Consider the following 20,215-nt stretch of genomic DNA (forward strand, 5'->3'; position numbering starts at 1 on the left):
TTGTTATGAAATTCCACCCCGAAGCAGAGTTGAAATAAGATTGAAAGAAAGGGTAGCAAAAAACAACGGGATTGTTTACATTTGTGTGTGTCACCTTCAGCCATTTTTTACTATGGTAATAAACAACCAAAAATCCCAATCCAAATGGCTACGACAAAGTTGGTTTCTTGCTCACTAGTTCTGGAACATACTGCTGTCTCTACGAGGAAGTGGCATTCCCACTTCTCACTCCTACTCACATTCCACTGGTCAAACAGGTCTCATGGCCAAGCCCAAGGGCAGTGGGGTGAGACCTACCCATAGCTCACAGGGATAGAGTCTGGGGGGATGGGCGCAATAGACAAGGGCAGCAGATTTTAAAATATATGTATAATTAGCGCTGTGCTTTTGCACCGCAAGTGTGGGTGATGCTTGAAACATCCAAATAATCTCCCGGATATAGAAAAACGTATTTGTGGTATTTCCAGCTGCAAGTACTAACGTTAGCGTTTTCATGGCAAGTTCTGTGTTTTAGGCTGGTGAACAGTCTTCTTGTTAACTTAATGCCCACTAATTCTTTGGGTTTTTTTTTTTCTTTCTTCAGAGAATTCGTGACTTAGAAGATAAAACAGACATCCAGAAACGACAGATAAAGGATTTAGAAGAAAAGGTACGTGTTCAATTCAATATGAATTTCAGTCTTTAAGTTTTAGATCAGAAAATAATAGGAGTTTCACTCACTGCGTTTCATTTCTTCTCAGTTACACTGTGTATCGTGCACAGGCAGGTGTAGTGACAGTCAACATGACCTTCACCACCAGGCAGGCACCCGCATTCCAGCAAAGGTTCTGCCTTCAGCAACCTCGCCTGGACATGTTTGCCTTTTGTGTTGCTTTCTGTTCTTTTCTACGTGTGTTTTCTTTCCTCAGTTTCCCCTTTCTTACCTTCGCTTCCTTTCTAAAAGTTTCTTTTGAGTTTTGTGACTCTACTTTGCTCTTTCTTTTAAAAATCTTTTTGGTACCTTTTTGAAAAAGAAATCATTCTTGTTGTTCTTCACAAAAAGCCCTTTTTTCCTTGAGCTGCAGTGTCCCTTCAACAGTAAGTCCAGAAACTTTGGTTGACACATGGTAATTATGCCCTCATGTCACTGCCCCCAGTGACAGGAGAGAGTCTTCCAAGTCAAGCAGTACTTTCGGGGGTAAAGCATAGTAGTTCTCAAAGAGGGCGGCGTTTGGGAATGTGCATGGCAGGAGAAGGGAGAGGGTTCACACAGGGGTGCCAAACAAGCTGCAGTGAGGCAAACAGTCTCATGCAACAAAGAATTCTCCCACCCGTGATGCCCGGAGCACCAGTGCTAGGAACACAGCGAGGACGGCAGGAGGCTTTCTCTAGAGTTCCAGTCTGAATTCCTGTGCTGCAAAAGAATATAGCTATTTTCTAGCATCTCCCATGGGTACTCAAGAAGAAAACAGCAAACCATCTGCTGTTTCTGAGACATGGTTAGGATTTTATTCATCCCAGTTGCTTCTTAGTTCTCCCTAAGTGTGAGATCACAGGGAGTCGGTAGGGGCCAGTAGCCGGACCATCAGCTGGGTCTTTCCATATCTATTTGACCTTGGTATGTGACTTAGACTTGTGTCTAAGCCTTACCGATAAAATAGGGATGATAAAACTTGCCCTCACCTCCTCTCATGGGTTCCATGAAGAGCCAATGTAGTCACTTATGTGAAAGTGACAAAACTCGGAGAGTGTTCGATTAAAAAGTGTACTTTTTAAAATTTCCAAACAGAAAGGACACATCCTCTTCAAAATATTAAATTTGAACAGTTCTCATTTCCAAAGTGTGCTATTTAGCGCTATGGGACTGAATGAGGCAAAGGAAAAGTGCCACGGACTGAGTCTGACTTCCCAGGGTTTGGCAGGATTGTTCCCAGCCTCCCTGCTTGTCGAAGCACATGCCTGATATCTTCCATTTTCCACATTTTTGAATGGCTAACTCTTGGTTCTAGTCATTTTCTGTAGTGACTGAAGGAGGAAGTCAGAATTAAAACCAGAAACTTTAGTTTGGTTCAGTCCCCATTCATCTAAGGAAAAACAAACCGAAAAGGGGGTGGATTTTTTAAATTATCTATTAATGTCACTCCCTTAGGCATTTTCTTAATAAACCTCATGTAAATTTTAGGAGGGGGGAGATTAAGACTATGTTCCTTGTCAGAATTTCCTGAATTTGTCATGTCACAGATCTGAACTTCTTAAACATTTATGATAATGGGGTAATGTACGTAATGGCAAACAAGGATTCTTCAGCTTTCAAAGCAGCATATTCAACATATAATAGTAAATTAAGCCGCTTCAAAACAACCCGGTTGGTTTCTGACTGGAGATTTGAATGAGAGATGAGGTTTGTGACACACCTTCTATTCCCTTGACCTTGATTCTCACACGCAAGCCTAGAAAAAATGCTAAAGATCTCTTATGTCAGAAATACTCCTCTTTCTTTTCCAAGGGGTACTTGAACACCTACTGAGGGGACCTGAGATAGCCCTTCTTTGTTCCTAACCCCCACGCACACAGTGTACATCACGTGATAACCACAGACAGAACTGCCTCAGCTTTGCAGCTGTACCTCATCCCGAGCACTCCTATGATCATTGGCTTCATTGACTCCCATGCAGAGTTACTCTGTGAATCGGGCACGGCAGATACTGGGATCCGCTTTTATGCACACAATAAAACAACAGTCCAGAGAGATTAAACAACTTGCCCAGGACCATATAACCAGTCCGTGCAAATCAAGCCCAGAGGTCAGGGTGTCTGACTCTAGGTGCTACACTTGGCCCACCACACTGCCTGGACAAAGAATCTCATTGCCAATGAGGTGATGGGCGTCTCCCGATGCCCCGAGAGGTAGCGCTGGTAGCTGACCTCCTCAGAGGAGTAGCGGAAGCCTGCCATTCCCTCCATCTTCTCCGGCTACGGGCATCATTTTACCACTCTCCATCTTCAAGGAGTGGAAAAAAAAAAGGACAGAGTTTCTGCTTTCCAGACTAATAAAACAGTCACCAATACATGGCTCCTGGCACCATGTTTAGAACCTGACCGTACAAATTTGCTACAGTGAAGCAAGAGTCCTATAAACAATGGCACTACAGGACACATGCAGATAATGTGCTCAACATGGGAATACCGTAGACAACCCTTACTCAAAGATGTCATGGCCAACAGAATGCTCCCGCAAGTGTGATAATAAAGTTAAAGACGGACTCTGTAAGAGTCAATCACCAAGGAAATTGATATTTGGGAAAAAAAAAAAAGATCTGACTTGTGACCTTTAATAATTAGTAGGCAGTTGGTTATATACCATTGCTACATAAGCATGTCTGTCCCCCCAGGTATCTGCGTCTTGTTGAAGGTTCTCAGAGAAGAGAGACAAATCAGTCTCCGTTTAACTTGTATGAGTCAAAAAGGAGAGAACTCTCTGAGAAGCATGGAGATTTGAACAGCATCATGCATTCATTTTCCAAACTGTCTTCTGATGTGAAAGCACGTTTTATACTATAGATCCTCACTCATCCAGGGCAGACCCAGGTTATGCCTGCTACCCTGATGTAATTACTAATAGTGCCCCCATTTCTACTTCAGAAGTATCCCACGGTAGATGATTTATCGTCTGTTTACCTTACATATTAATATTCTTCCTGCTCTGCCTTACTCCTAAAACCTGTCACATTAACCAAACAGTGATAGCCTTACATGATTAAGTGTATGCTCTGATCATATTTTTGTATTTTTGGTAGGCCCTGCCACACATTAAAAAGGAGACAATAATATGGGCTAAAGCAGGACTTGGGAGGGCTAACCTCCAGGCTTTATTATGCCATAAGATGACAGGCAATTAGACTATCGACTAACTGTTCAGTGCTTATTTTTTTCATTTATAAAGTTACAGGCTTAAATCCATTATCTATTAGACCCCCTCAGAATTCCAAAATGTCTGAGCTGATGTTAGTTGACACCGGTTTTTCATCGCCATTACTTTGCCAATAGTTAAGTAAAATATACAGTTTTTTTTAAGCAGAAGGTACTTGGTGTGTATGTGACAAGTGGTCAGACTTGAGCAAAGTGGAAAAGCTTGAGGTTTTGTACGACATGAATGACAGTACAGAAATTCAGATTTACATAATCTTCTTCTTTTTCTTCTGCAGTTTCTGTTTCTATTCTTGTTCTTCTCTCTTGCCTTTATTCTATGGCCTTGATGTCAAGGTGCCTCTTAAAGGTAAGATTTCATTTAATTCTCAAAATGTGGTTCTAAGAGGTATGTGATGCGCAGGATGCTGCATACAGTTACTGTGCCCATGTTTGTTTGTTTGTTCGTTAAAAAAACAAATCCACGTAGTTTGGTTAGCTTAAATGCCATAAAATGAGGAAAAAGTCGCTTGAAACTAATGTAACATTGTGTGTTGACTGTGCTTCAATTAAAAAAATTAAAACAAAGTGAGAAGCAGATCCAAGCCACTTGGGTGGTTATTAAAGAAATAAAGGAACCATCAAGTATTGTGGAAATTGGAAATTTTGTTCTAGTGAACAGTATTGCTTTGGGAGGTCATGATGTCTGTGGAGCTCAGCATTCTTGCCAGTCTTTCATTATGCGGAAGGAGTTGCTTCCCTATCTGCAAAATGAAGAAATCTGAGTATATGTTTAGTATCTCTTCCAGCTTGAAACTTCTGATTCTTTAAGTCTAACAAGCTAAAAATGACTGATTACTCTTAACCCTTTCTCCCCATCTGACTTCAACAGAACTCAGGGGAGGAGGCTATTAAGTGAAATTGGATCTTCTTTTCAAATAAGATCATTTTCAATGTTAATTTAGAAAAATAAGAGGTTTTTTTTTTTAAGATTTTATTTATTTATTTGACAGAGAGAGAGAGAGGGAACACAAGCCGGGGGAGTGGGAGAGGGAGAAGCAGGCTTCCCGTGGAGCAAGGAGCCCGATGTGGGACTCGATCCCAGGACCCCGGGATCATGACCTGAGCCAAAGGCAGACGCTTAACGACTGAGCCACCCAGGCGTCCGAAAAATAAGAGTTTTATTATGACTAAATTATCAAGTCCATGTCTCACAAATACATGTATAAATCATCTTAGGCCCTGATTCCCAGTGTTATGAAAAATACAGATTCCAAGTCCTTACCTCGGACTTAATGGATCAGGTTATTGGAGGTAGAGGTGAGAAGGAGGGTAGGAGAGGTGGAGAGCAAGGAATACTCCATGTCTTTAGCGAGCATACCAGGTAATTCCGATGTCTACCCAGGTACAGAAACCACAGCTCATATTATCAGTATTTAAAAATGAGGAAGGGCCAGGTGGTCTTCTAAATCCACGTATCATGGTCTGTGACAACTTTGGTTTTCCTATTGTATTACACAAGGATCTTTCCTGGACCTCATGTTCCTTCAACATTTTCTATAGCAAGTTGAAAAATAGAGAAGAGACACTTTCTCTCTCCACGGGTATCAACTCTGTTACCTAGTTGTGGAACCGACAAGCAAAAGTGTTTTAGCATAGGGGCGCCTGGGTGGCTCAGTCGTTAAGTGTCTGCCTTCGGCTCAGGTCATGGTCCCAGGGTCCTGGGATCGAGCCCCGCATCGGGCTCCCTGCTCGGCGGGAAGCCTGCTTCTCCCTCTCCCACTCCCCCTGCTTGTGTTCCCTCTCTTGCTGTGTCTCTCTCTGTCAAATAAATAAATAAAATCTTTAAAAAAAAAAAAAAAGTGTTTTAGCATGACCTGATACAAGGAAGGAGTTAAGCAGATACGCCCAGGAAGTTTGTGTCCTCACATAACCAACCCTCTGGCCTTATTCTGTCTTCCAAAAGAGTTTCCGTTCCGACTGTGGCCATCCTTTGTCTGGCAATCAGGATGGTAGGCTTGCAGAACCTAAGGAAGAGGACTGAGGCTCTTAAATTGAATAAGAATAGGGGCGCTTGGGTGACTCAGTCAGTTAAGAGTCCGACTCTTGATTTTGGCTCAGGTCATGATCTCAGGGTCATGAGATCGAGCCCCACATGGAAGCTGCTTAAGATTCTTTCTCCTCACTCCCTCTCCCTCTGCCCCTCCCCCTTCCTGCTTGCTCGCTCTTTCTCTAAAAAAAAAAAAAAAAAATTTGAATGAGAATATATAAGGCGAAATGGGTAAGATTTTCTAGGAGAGGGTAGGAATGGCTAGAGTGTCAGAAAATGAATAGCCCTCCCCAACCAAGAATAATAAATAAACAAGACAAAGTTTAGTGAGACCCAAGTACTATGTGGTAGTTGAGGGAAGAATAAAAACTCATAAATACTAGTTAGAAAAGGAGTAAGTTTGAACATTCACATCACTATGGCTAACACTTACATGCCAGGGGCTAGTCTAAGCAATAGATATAATAACCCTCACAACACCCCCTGTAAAGTCGGTGCTGCTTTTTTTTTTTTTTTTTTTTTTTTTTAGATTTTATTTATTCATTTAAGAGAGAGAGCACAATGAGCAGGGAGCCCGATGCGGGGCTCGATCCCAAGACCCTGAGATCATGACCTGAGCCGAAGGCAGCCACTTAACCAACTGAGCCACCCTGGCACCTACCAGATCAAGTCGGTGCTGCTTTTATTCCTTTCTTCATAGCTGGAGACACACCAACACAGGACTTTCCCGAGGCTATAGAGCTACAGTTGGCAGGACTGGCATTTGTATGCAGACAGCCCCGCTCTAGAGGATTTTAGCCACTTATGAACCACCACACTGCCGCACAAAGGAGAGAGGGCATTTCTTCTCACATTGCGAGCACCGTTTGTGTTCATGTATATCCGCAGTCAGGGATGTCTTCTGTAATGTGGGTACTACTGCTTGGCTAGTAGGTTTTGGAATTACAGTGTGCTCATCTCTATACCTTTTTCCATTTTTTGTGACTCTCTGAGGGTTGTACAGGATTTAATTTGCTTTTCTTCCAGAGTAGCACATAACTGACACTTAGTAATTGTCTGTTGAATGAAAAGTCATGATTATAACTAATAATAATATAGCGAATTAATGTGACAGTGAATCTGGGGAGTTTAAAATATGTATAGGACAATGGCTGAGTGGTTTAGAGTTACAGCTTTGAAGTTAGATAGTAACTGTTGAGTTTGGATCCTGCCATTTACAAGCTATGTCATGGTAACTTTAATCCACCTGAGACGAGGTTTCCTATTCTGTAAAATGGTTATATTACCTACAACATGGTACTGAGAGACTAAATGAGATTAAATATATAAAGGGCTTTTATCACATTGCTTGGAACATAGTTCACAATCAGTAGATCTTAGCTGTTATTATTAAAAAATTTAGCTATCACATTTACTGAATCTGTCAGTTTATAAGTTTGAAATTATAACTTGTAGGGGCACCTGTGTGGCTGAGTCAGTTAAGCTTGGTTTTGGCTCAGGTCATGATCTCACGGTTCTGTGATCGAGACCCGCATCAGGCTCTACACTCAGTGGGGAGTATGCTTCTCTGCCTCTCTCTAGCCCTCTGCATCTGCTTTAGGCTCTGGTCATGACCCTGGGTTCCTGAGATCAAGCCCCACGTCAGGCTCCCTGCTCAGCGGGGAGTCTGCTTCTCCCTCCCCCTCTACTCCTCCTCCCTACTCCTCACTCTCTCTCTCTCTCTCTCTCTCTCTCAAATAAATAAATAAATAAATAAATACATAAATACATAAATAAAATATTTAAAAAAAAAACAAAGAAGTCTTTAAAAAAAAGAAATTATAACCTCTAGCATTACCAAGTGGTTTACCACCTAAACCAGAACAAGTAATTGCCTTTTTGTCTCCTCTTTTCAGGGAGTAATCTAAATTTAAATAAGACATGACTGGAAATTGACTAATGACACTTTTATGTCCAAAGCAGATGAGGGAGAGATAGGAAGAAGTAAGGGAGAAAAATGTTTGGCTCATTGGCAGGTAGTAAAGGCATACTGCCCATAACCATAAAAATATTTTTCCTACTAAGTTAAGGATTTATATTCTGCTCTTAAACCCAAGACTCACTTAAATTATATGTAAAGATACCCTCCTTAAAGTGGAGCCACGTGTGCTTTTTTCTCCTTTAGCAATTATAATTACCTAAGTCATTTTGTCAGTGACCTAGAAGCTATGGAAGGTTCCCAAGAAGGCACCTTCCTGTTTAAGTGGTTGCTAAGTAATGCAGTTCCACAGATTCTATCGGGACTTGTATCTTAAGCAGGGGAACAACACATAGTTTCAGGAGATACCATCTGCCCATGCATTCTGTAGATTTATACTAAATAAATAGTGCACCACAAACTCTTCCATGTTAGTTATGCAGGGAAACAAAGGAAAGAAGACAATGAGAGGGGTACAGAAATAGCTATCACCTGGTTATTGTTACATCCGGTTATAAGGACCCATTGAAAATCCTCTTCTTCTGAAGAGGGAGGGACCTGTTAATGAAGAACACATCGGAACCAGCTCTGTTCATTATGAAGTTTGGAACAGACAGAGAACAGGTGATCGTGATTTTTCATCTACACACTGTTGTTCATTTTTAATGATCCCCGTGTCAACCATGAACCCTTGAACTTGAGAGTTCAGTATTTTCACTTCCTGTCTAGTAACATAAAACATGGTTAAAAGGCACATAATACTGTATTGTTGTTCTGATAAAAAAAAAAAAACTTAAAAAATATATACTGTATTATAAAAACAGCCATGGGGTACCTGGGTGGCTCAGTCAGTTAAGTGTCTGCCTTTGGCTGGGGTTGTGATCTCTGGGTCCTGGGATCGAGCCCCACATCAGGCTCTCTGCTCCGCGGGGAGTCTGCTTCTCTTTCTCTCTCTCTCACTCTGCTCCTCCACACTGCTCATTCTCTCTCTCTCTCAAATAAATAAATAAAATCTTAAAAAAAAAAAACAGCTACAGTTGATTAGTTACAAAATCTCCATTAAAATATGCAAATGTTTATTTCTTATTACATTTATATTTTTTCAATCCTTCCTGCCAAGGCCTGTTGGGTGGCCTGTGGAAAACAAATGGCAATGTGACTCTACTATATTTATTGTTTAAAATGAAGACTTTTGTTCCTTATTCTTTTATATTGGTAAGAGAAATAGATAAGATGAATCATTATATGCCAGTTAATCAGTCTTTCTTTCCTTTTTTTTTTAAAGATTTTATTTATTTATTTGAGAGAGAGAGAGAGAATACAAGCAGGGGGAAGGGCAGAGAGAGAGGGAGAAGCAGACTTCTCACTAAGCATGGAGCCCAGTGTGGGGCTCAATCCCAGGACCCCAGGATCATGATCTGACCCCAAGGCAGATGCTTAACTGACTGAGCCACCCAGGCGCCCCAATCAGTCTTTTTTTTTTTTTTTACCAGTCTTTTTTTTCTCCAGCTTTTTTCCTTTAAATTTTTTATTGTTATGTTAATCACCATACATCGTTAGTTTTTGATGTAGTGTTCCATGATTCATTGTTTGTGCATAACACCCAGTGCTCCACGCAGAACGTGCCCTCTTTTTTTTTTTTTAAGATTTTATTTATTCAATTGACAGAGAGACAGAGAGAGAGGGAACCCAAGCAGGGGGAGTGGGAGAGGGAGAAGCAGGCTTCCCGCCGAGCAGGGAGCCCGATGCGGGGCTCGATCCCAGGACCCTGGGATCATGACCTGAGCCGAAGGCCGTCGCTTAACCGACTGAGCCACCCAGGCACCCCGAACGTGCCCTCTTTAATACCCATCACCAGGCCAACCCATCCCCCCACCCCCCTCCCCTCTAGAACCCTCAGTTTGTTTTTCAGAGTCCATTGTCTCTCATGGTCCGTCTCCCCCTCCGATTTACTCCCCTTCATTCTTCCCCTCCCGCTATCTTCTTCTTCTTTTTTTTTTTTCTTAACATATATTGCATTATTTGTTTCAGAGGTACAGATCTGTGCTTCAACAGTCTTGCACAATTCACAGCGCTTACCATAGCACATACCCTCCCCAATGTCTATTAATCAGTCTTTCTTTATGTAGATACATTTATTAGTCTTCGTCTAGTCATATTGAGATTGTTTCCCTCTATCTTTGTATCTTCAAGGTCTACAACAGTGCCTATATTATATATACTAGGTGCTGAATACATTTTAAGTTGACAGATGGACTGAAGGGTAGACAAATGAGTAAATGGTTGGGTGATTTGTGACATGTTAGATCAGAGCCCTGGATAGCATGGGACTGTAATACCAAGATGGCTATTTTCATTTGTTCTTTATGTGTCATTGGGGAATAACTTTAAGAATGAGTGAACAAAGGAAAGAATACATGAACAAATACATTCTCCCCCAACTCCTTGGTAGTATTGTCCTACTCATCTGGCTCAGTGCTTCTCCTCTTGACACTCATAATTGACTCTTCACACAGCAGCTGAGTGAGTTTTAGGAAACACAAATCTAACCACGCCCCCTGCCTGGGAAAGCATTATCATTAGAGTGAAATCCCATTCCCTTAATTTGGCCAAACAGAGCCCTGTGTGGTCTAACTGCAGACAATCTCTTGGACTTTCTCTTGCTCTAGAAGCTCCTTTGATGAGCCTTAGTCCCTTCTGCCTACCGCAGGGGTTTGCCCACGCAGTCCTTGTGCACACGGTGCTTTTAGCCCTACTTTATCTAGCAAACACCTACGCACGCATCCTTCAGATCCCAGCTCATGTATGACTCCCACAGGCAAGTCTTCCTTGATTTCACTCCCGGCCAAATTTTACATGCATTTGGGTTGTTTTGGTTGTTGTTTTTGTTAATTAATGCCTGTATTCCTCATTGTGTATAGGTTCACAAGGGCCAGGACCGTACATGTTTTCTTCATCCTGTAACCCAAATACCCAGATAGTGCCAAGCTTGCATTTGACAATCCATAAATACTTCTTAATGATAGTTATGATATTATGGTAAAGAAGAGAAAGAAGACATCTGTTTTGTGGTTGAACAATTGCATTTCGTATCTATTATTTTATTTAATAGTTAGAGAGATCCTACAAAATAGATACTATTATACCTCTATAAATATTAATACCAATATAAAAAAAACTAGCAAGTAATAGCATCTACTATTTTTCTAGGGATTAAGTGACATTGTATAAGTAAAGCAACCAGTATAGTACCTGGCATGTAGAAAGACTCATTAAAAGCCAAGTTCCTAGGACATACTAAACATTCTGTCTCGGATCATGCATTTTATGAGATGTGCTGCTATCTACTTTGACCACATTTCCCACACAACCATCCAACTAGTTAATATCCATTTGTCCTACCCATTTCAGTGTAAAATCAGGGACTCGGGGAAGCCTCCTCTGATCCTCTGACTTCAGTTATGTTTCATTCACTATTATCTGTCTTTCCCACTAGGATTCTCATAGGCCGACTGCCTAACAGGGTCGGTTTCCTCATCGGTAGGATGGAGGTAATAATAGGAGCTACACTTTATTGAATATTTTACTATATGATAAATTGCATATGAGGGTTGACGAAATGAAAGGTGTCAGGAAGGCCCCTAGGGGTCTGGATGGTACAGTTGATTGGGTCATGGTACCCTTTACAGAGTTATTTATGATAACTGGGGATTAGGAGGTAGCTACAGTTTGTGAATCAATATGCCTCTAAATATGTGGCCCATAAAGGATCTAAACTAACTTCTAGCAGTTAGAAAACCCTAAAGAGTAGTGAACATAAGTACTCTGTCCATTGAACCCAACTCATATTAGCTAAGTGTCATCTATGAACCGGGCAGTGTGGCAGGTACTTGGATACTAGAGTCAAAAGTCAGAAGTGACATCACTGTGCTCATTCGCTTTCGGTCTGGTGACATGTAGTAAACTCAGAAATGGTAGCTGCAATCGCTATTTGACAGAGGAGGAAACTAAAGCTCAGTGACATTAAGCAACCCACTCATAGGAATCCCTGAGGTTCTGTCCTATCCCAAGGGCCTTGTCAATCAAAGATGAATGTATATTCTCTACAGTTTTAGTTATAGTGTACTGACCTTTGATTCACTGAACATTGATCATCGATGGTGGCCCATTGGATGGGGCTTCAGTTATTCAGAATGCCCGTTTGAATAAATGTGGCTCTGCCCCAAGTTCCTTTACAGATACTCAATGTACAGAAATTTGATATTCTGGGAGACTGCCTATACATCCATTTGTTTTTGTTTTTTTTTAAAACCAGTGTTGTTTTACTCAAATGATGGGCTTTATCTCAGTTGTGACAGGCAGAAATGATGCCTATGTGCTTTGAAACAGAATTTAAGATTTATCTCTGAAAATGTATAAATTGAAAGTTTGCAAGCAAAAGACTTCCTGTGTTTACTTATTTATTTTATCCATACAAGCACACGTACACTGTATGTATTTATATGTCTATATATACACCCACACCTTAAAGTATCTTTTATATACATTAAGATAAATTCTCTTCTCTACCAGGGAATATGGGAGTATTACAGTTGTAACTAGTTGTTTGGGGCTCTCATCTCAGTGGGATGCTAACATGAACACAATCTGTTTTTCTCAAAACATGGCTTTCATTCAGGTTCTAATTTTCCTCTCTTCCTCTTTAATAAATCTTAAGCTGGTTCCCCAGTTTTTCAGTTCTTGAAAGTCTAGCTCAGTTTTAAAATTCAACCTCAGATTCTGTCTAATCTCTTTTCTTCCCTACCCCAGGTGTAGGGCAGGTTCATGATCTGGCTCTAAGAGATCTCTCCCTCTTCGCTCTTCAAAGCTCAGTTCTCTTGGAGGGCAGGGAAGAGGTAGAGGGAAAAGGGTACATGCCTCTCAACTGCATTGACAGTGGTTGTGACTCTCTCCCTGGTGGCTGATGCTGTTTCTCTGGCTGTTACCAGTTCTTGATGTCCTTTCTATGAGAGCTGATGAAAGACTGGCCATTTGGGGGAACATATGTGTGAGTTCTTCAGAAGCTGTGCAGGGTGTGCCCACAGCAGTATTCCCTGACTGGCTGAGACCCGAGCTCTTCCACTGCGACTCTGGATCTCAGCATTGGTGCTCCCAGCCAGAGCATCTTGCTGGGAAGGAAGTTCCCGCCCCTGTCCCTGCCCCACCATCCCTCTCTAGGTCTCTGCCCCGATAGACAGAGGAAGATCTGCAATAGGTGAGCATTGCTCTGTGTTTGAGCACTAGAATGTGAGTCTCATTTGTGCGGGTACCAACAGTCTTTCCCTCCTACATCCTACCCACTGTACTTCCCAGTGGTCCTCCTCTGGGACCCTATCACTCTTTCATTCATGTCTAATCTAGTCTCTAGGCATAAAGTGGCTCTGCAAATATGAATTCCAAATATTTCTGACTGGCGCTTATGGCAGGAATTCTTTTGAATCTTTCATTTGCCTCTGGTTGGTGGACTGGAAACTTTCCTGGGGTACTGATTGCATTGCCTCCCACCACTTTGGATCTTGATCACTATTTCTGGGGCACCAGTAAAGTCCTGCTACAGAATTAGTATTTTTGTTTTACAGGTGGAGAAATGAAGGCTTAGAGAATTGAAATAACTTGTGCTTGGACATACAGTGAGAAAATGGAAATCCCAGTTTTCTCCATCCATGTCATTCAGGCTCTAAAGGCCATGTCTTTGAGCAGCGCATGATAGCTCGTCCTTTGTGCCATCGCTGGCTTTTTGCGGGAAGAGGGTATTACATCCTTAACTTCTAACCAAGTGAAAACTCAGACACAGAGACTTAAAGAGGAATAGGGCTAGGAGTCCTAACTGGTATAGTCCGGGGAAGTACCTTTTCAAGAACATCTCTGGAGCCAATTAAGAAACCTGTATGGCATAATTCGCAGGGCATCCCCAGGTCAGGACCTCAGGGTGGAGACCACCTGCCACTGGATACAAGTGTTGAGGAGGAAGTATGACATAAAAGTAAGTCACTGAAGGGCATAGACAGACCTGCTTTTAAAATAATCTTATATTAATATCTGAGGGTATGATTGTTCATTTGAGCTTCTAAGGTATTGTCTTGGAAGGCCCCAGAAGGAAAGGCCAGTGATAACTGCTAATACGTCAGGCTGCTTATTATGAAATAAGACCTGTTCATCACTTTTTGTGCCTATCTAACCCTTGAAATAGACCATTCTCTTTTCTCACTTAAAATTAATTACGCTTTGAGACTTCATTTATGTAACTTGGATTAGATCGTAGAGCCCAAAGAGGTGGTAAAGAATAATTTTTTTTCTTTAAAAAAAGTTTTTTCCTGTTTCAGCTAATGACAGAAATGATGATTTAAAATTTTTCTCTCTATTTTACAGAGTAACCGAAAACACGGATAAGACCCCAGAAAGGCAAATGCTTCTAGACCTTCAAAGATGGCAGAAATGTTTACAGCAGTGAGAGGGAGATCAAAACTAAGAACTACCCTGTAGCCAGGACTACAGCTGTGTATTTTAAAGCCATTATTCAAGGTTTCTTACTTGACAGTTCCCACATGACCCTGTTGAAAATCTACAATATATGCTGCATTTAATGAAACATGTATATGTCAAACCAGAAGAAAAGAACTATAGACGTATATTGTGTAAAGAAAAAGTTCAGCAATGGAAACAGTTTCAGCAGATCAAGGAAAGATGTGTCTTGGGCATGGAACCAAAGTTACAAAGAAACATTCTCCCCCTGCTGTGCAGGGGGATCATTTTAACGTAACACCACACCCCATGGAAACAGGAGTCCTTGAAATAAACATTTTCAAAAATCAAAACAAACGAAAAAACAAGGGTGGGTGGGGAATGAAGCACGAGGAATACCCATGAGGAGCTATTTACAATAAAATGTTTCATTTGAAAAGTCTGGTTTCTTACTACAGGGATTTGCTTTTTGTCTTTATTGTTGTTTAAAACTCAGGAACAGAGATGTCTGCGATGTGAATGGGAAGGAAAGCAGCCTCCTGTTTGTTTTCCTGCAAGAGGTGGGGTTTGTGGGATGCATTCCACGGATGACAGAGGAGAAGCGGATCACAGTGACCCCCGAGGAAACCGGCAACAAGGCGGAGGACCTAGGCGAATGTAACATAAGAAATAAAAGCAGATGTGATGCTGCCTTGGCCTTCTGTCACGTCTGTCTTCCTCCATGAACAGACTGATCTCAGTCCTACTGAAAATTAAGAAGATGATGCTCTAAATCGCAAGCTCCCTGACTTGGTTCTGTTTAGAATGCTAACATCTCTAGGGAACGTGGGCCCGAGAGCATCTCTGAATCCGTTTCCAAAATACTGGTTTTCAAATGGCTGCTTAAAATTGCCTGCAAATAAATATGTTATATGATTTGAATAAAAACACAATAGAGGTGAAAAGTAAACTTCTACCAACAGTTGAGTTTGCCACAGAGATGTGAATATTCAACACAATTATGATTTTTTAAAGTATCCTGATATGCCCAGAGCATTCTGACCTCTTGTCATTTAGACTGATAACATTTTTTCCCCCAGAGGAAAATGTGACATTTTGACAGCAAAAAAATAGCTCTACTTTTTTTATATAGAAGTAACATTACCAATAAGGTCGTTTTCTACCAGAGACGAGTAGAAGACTGGTACTTTTCCTAAGTTATGTAATACTGAGTCTTGGATTCAGCTCTGAGGGCCAATAAATGTTCCTGAAAAGCAAATTTTACACCTCATTTACTGTAGATAACAAAACAGCCTCAATTTTTCAAATTGTCAAGGTTTTATTTACAGGGCTAGATGTCCCATGCATAAAGAATGTGTGTAGGGAGCCAGAAACTCCTACAAAATGCTACGCAAATCCTTCCATACGTGAGTTCCGTGTCTTACGGTTTGGTTTTTAGCCCTGGCATTTTCCAAGCCAGAGCAGGGACTGAAGAACAGGCAAGGAAGCCTAGAATGCTGGGGTCTCGCGTTTTGTCCTTCTCTCTACTGCTGACCCTGTGTCTTTGGCCCAGTCACTTCACCTCTCTGTACCTCAGTCTCCTCGCCTGCAAAATGAGGTTAAATGCTTTCTCATAAAGGTTTTTTGTTTGTTTGCTTTTGCAACTCTGGAACGAGAGGTGCTTAAAGTAGCACAAAGTGCTTTGTAAAATGATGACTGCTATACTATTCAACTTTCTTGTATTATCGAGAAAGAGTCCCCCATGTGATAAAATAGTGCTTCAGTTTGGTTAAATCTCAGCCCCGCAGCACTGAAGCTTTACCATCGAACTACCTGGGATATTGCTAGCAATAAGGGTTGGGAGATCCAGAGCCAGGATCTCTAATAACCTATAGTAAATATATCATCTCATGCTTTTGAACAAGACAGAAGAACGTCATTTCACTGATAAGCATCTCCTAGCTCTCCTTACTGCACATGCATGCCGTGATATGAAACAACACTTATATTGTAGGAGAGCCAACTCTGAAATTAAGGTGTGGAGTCTATGCATAGTATCACATGATTAGTCTCATCACCCCTTTCATTTCGGGGAGATGGACAGTAATGGGTCCTACTGGAAATATACAAAATAATTATCCCACTGGATTCTTTATTCAACTGGGTCATTTCTTTACTCAGTATGAGGAGCACATTCATTGTGCAGGCAATGTCAAAGAAGGCGCCACTGCAGTCTGTGACCCAACCCTTTCCAATCTCAAGAGTACAGGGAAGAGGACCAATTATTCTTCCCTCTTTGACTTTTCTCTTCTGCTCTTTATTGGTCATTCCAGAGTCCATCTGAGCAAATTCATACTCCATCTGCTATAGCAAACCTGCTTTCCTTCTCTTCATCTTGCTTTTTCCACCAAGAAACTTGTATGCTAAATTTTATACCCAAACACTGACTTTGATTTAAATGACTAGAAACATTTGTAAAAACAGTGTGGTTTGATCATGTACCTTATCTGCTATAAATCTGATTGTATCACACACATACAAAATCACACAAGAGCAATACAGATAGGATGACCATCTAAGCCGCTTTAGATGTGTTTAGGGCGAATGCAAAAAGGAGGGATTCGTACTTTTTGTTCAACCTTCAGAACATGAGCAAAGTTCTCTAGATTTTAGGCTAAAAGGGTATATTTTTACCAAGTCTTACCCTGATCCTCAAAATTAACATACCATTGGATGAGGCTAAATATTTTTGATAATTACATCTCTATTATTCATTTCAACAATTATAAAAACATCAACAAAATTGTAAAGATATGTTTCACTCATGGATCCACAGAAATGAATCATTTTTAAATGAATGCTTCCCTTGCATATGATGTTCAGCAAGAGCAAAATGTGTCTCATGAGTAATGTAGAGGTTGAATGTGGCCCCACTTCTTACAGAGAGTACTGTGATCTTTAATTTGGTAAAAAGTTTTTACCATTCTGATCTTTAATTTCTGCATCTGAACTATCCGGACACATTTGGCCAATGAGTTAGTAGTGGTCAGAACAACATTCTTCAGGGTTCCTTTACTTAATTTTTTCTTATTGAAGTATTCACCTCTTGGAAAATAAATATAACTGATGATATTAAAGAACAGTTTGACATAAAAATGAAAGCCCCAATTTGGATAGTTATTCAGGACAGGAAAATTTTCATGAGGAAGGAAGAACAAAATCAAAAACTATACTTGGCTATCATACTAGAAAGCCTCTGTTACTAAATTGACTGTCAAACCCTTTTTCTTTAATGCCACCTAAATTTTATTTTAGGAAACACTAGAATGTGCTGAAAATAAGCACATTTTGATGTGCTTTTTTTTTTGATGTGCTTTTAACCCATGTCATATAAATGAAATTATTGCCAATAGTAAGGTTTTAGGGGTGGAAGAATAAATTTTGCTTTGATTTTTCTTCCACTCACAAGTAACTGTTCACATAGGTGGCCTGGCTCTTCAGTAGGATAGACATGATATAGAGGGCTCATGGGTTATCACTGAAGTAGAAAGGGGACATTTGTTCTCTACTATAATGGAAGAAATAAAGTTTTGCCAAATAATTTTTGCTACAGTATTTTATTTCAACTAAATTTTTGTTTATAATAAATCTTTGATAAACATTCCTTTTGCCTATTTATTGTCAACTTTTTCTGTAAACCCATTGCATAATTCACATGTTTAATGTCTTCAATGTAATTCATAAATTCAATGTTTCAAAATGAAGTGTTTGAAAAACTGCCTAGGTTTTCATGGGAACTGTAAAAATGATATTTATCAGTTTTGTGTTGATGTTTAAATAATTGGATCATGTGTGTTATGTTACATCAAAGTAGATGGACAGCATAGACATTTTCTAAATACTTAATTACATTTTTTGATCTGTCAGAGTGACACTATATATTATGTATGTGTGTATATATATACACATATACATTTATCTACTATATTGAAAAAGTTCAATATAACTTCTGAGAGATCAGGAATCAAAGCAAATCTTAGATGACTTTATGTCATGAGCTAATACTTCCAGGATGGGCTCAAGCCCCTCCTTATGACTTCTTTCTAAAGGGAAAAAAGTACGTCACAATGTCTTAAAGGACAAAAGCTTCCATTCCGTTCAACTGCCTCGTCACTTCTATATATTACCTTGAGACTGAATTTCAGGTGTATTGGTGAGAGGATTCATAAATAATAGAAGTTGGAGTTGATCCTCTAATTCCATTTCAGTACTGGGTAAGGAAGATTCACATTCCTTTGCTGCCTTTAATTTGGTTCTTCCTAAATAAACCTTCTCTTTTTGAAAGTCCAAGTCCAATGTTTAATCAAGTTACTAAAGATATACTCCAAGGAGTAATGTGGCAAAAATAGATTATAATTTGCTATATTCAACCTAGTGTATCGTGCTCAGAGGTGGCAGTGACTGATTGGGTAAAGGTCCCTGTTTTTGCATTGAGGTCTTTGCACCCATGCTTTTATTTCCATCCTTGTTATATCAAAGTTCTATAGGATGGAAGTGGTGTAGATAAACAACTTTGAGTCCAATTTTGCCTACAATCAAGACTCTACAAACTTGCTCGAGTGTGGGTAATGCAATTTCCCAAAAGCACATCCCCAGCATCCATCAATAACAGCAATCACTTAGATTTGATTGACATCTCACAAAATGTGCCTATTTTCCCCCATTCACTACAGTAACGTCCTACAACAAGACAGATCAAAATCCAAACACTTTTATAAATATGTAATGTACATATAGAAACATATATATTCTGTACATAGGTGATGGTGTGAGCGCTTACTTAACGTGTACTTCTGTCCTAGTATTGAGGACTTAAGGAAGGGGGTTTTTCTATGCTGCTAGGTAACTCATATTTTTGGTTAGCATCTGGTATCTGTGCTCTTCTCCTCCTTCCCTGCCTCTTCTCCCTCCTCCCCTACCTTCTGTTCACTACCACGATTCCCTGTTGTTGACTGAGGCAAAGAACTGCTCATTGGTTTCCAATTACCCAGCCCAATAAACCAGCCTGGTAGTGTTGCCAGTGGTTTTCTAGGAAGAGCAACAGAAAGTCCAGTACAATCTACAGTATTAATATGACCCAAAAGTACCATAATTTTATCAGCTAGAAATTTCATTCCAATAAGGGTTCATGCATGTTTTAACCATCGAGATCCAACTCTATGGGGACTCAAGAAGAGAGCTTATGTATTTGAATACATAGTTCCCCGAACCCTACTGTGCTCATGTAGCCAGGGGACCAATTTCTCAGAGCTTTCACAAATCAACTGCCTCATTTGGGGTTCTTTATCTCCATCTCATTAGTATGACTCCATCTATTGGTTCAGTGCTTGTTTATTAATGGGAGAAAAATATAGATTGAGTTTCACCAGGATGATCCCCTGAAGTACACTGAACATGTACATGCACTGTATGTATTACCGTAGAGATTGGAATCAATTTATTGTATGTAAAGTTTTATGAATGGTTATTTTATAATTTATGTATTTAATATAGGAATCAATGAGCTCTGGTGTTTTAGTTTATATAAAAATAAAAGAAGCTGCATTTTTTAAAACTTTATCTTGCATTGTTCATAGGTTTTTGCTTTTGTTTTAACTGTCTTCTTACCTACTTTTGACAAACAAGGTAAAGCAAAATCAGAGCTATCAGTATAATGTCAGTGATCAAACTCTACATCAAGGATAGTAAATAGGTTTCTCCTCATCTAGTCACTCTGAATTTTTTATCGTACTTGCCAGGGGCACTGTAGAGAAGAGTCCAAGGCAGAATTTACACGTTCGACG

At 40.2% G+C, this 20,215-nt stretch overlaps 1 protein-coding gene across 5 annotated transcripts in view; it reads left to right on the plus strand.

Annotated features, from left to right (window-relative positions):
- The window catches only part of JAKMIP2 (janus kinase and microtubule interacting protein 2), a 134,524-nt gene extending 114,594 nt beyond the window's left edge, over positions 1 to 19,930 (plus strand). For 3 of the 5 annotated variants that reach the window (XM_073905491.1, XM_073905494.1, XM_073905493.1), the window contains 3 exons: positions 584 to 649; positions 4,185 to 4,255; positions 14,301 to 19,930. In XM_073905491.1, the coding sequence (XP_073761592.1) occupies positions 584 to 649; positions 4,185 to 4,235 (117 nt within the window). In that variant the 3' untranslated portion in view covers positions 4,236 to 4,255; positions 14,301 to 19,930. The remainder of the gene's footprint in view (positions 1 to 583; positions 650 to 4,184; positions 4,256 to 14,300) is intronic. The other 2 variants (XM_073905492.1, XM_073905495.1) reach the window with 1 other exon arrangement.
- Positions 19,931 to 20,215: the final 285 nt, after the last annotated feature.

This window comes from Callorhinus ursinus, unplaced genomic scaffold (genome assembly GCF_003265705.2).
Source record: "Callorhinus ursinus isolate GAN/ISIS: 27379988/994484 unplaced genomic scaffold, GSC_fseal_2.0 scaffold23, whole genome shotgun sequence".
In the NCBI taxonomy this organism is placed as follows: Eukaryota; Metazoa; Chordata; class Mammalia; order Carnivora; family Otariidae; genus Callorhinus; species Callorhinus ursinus.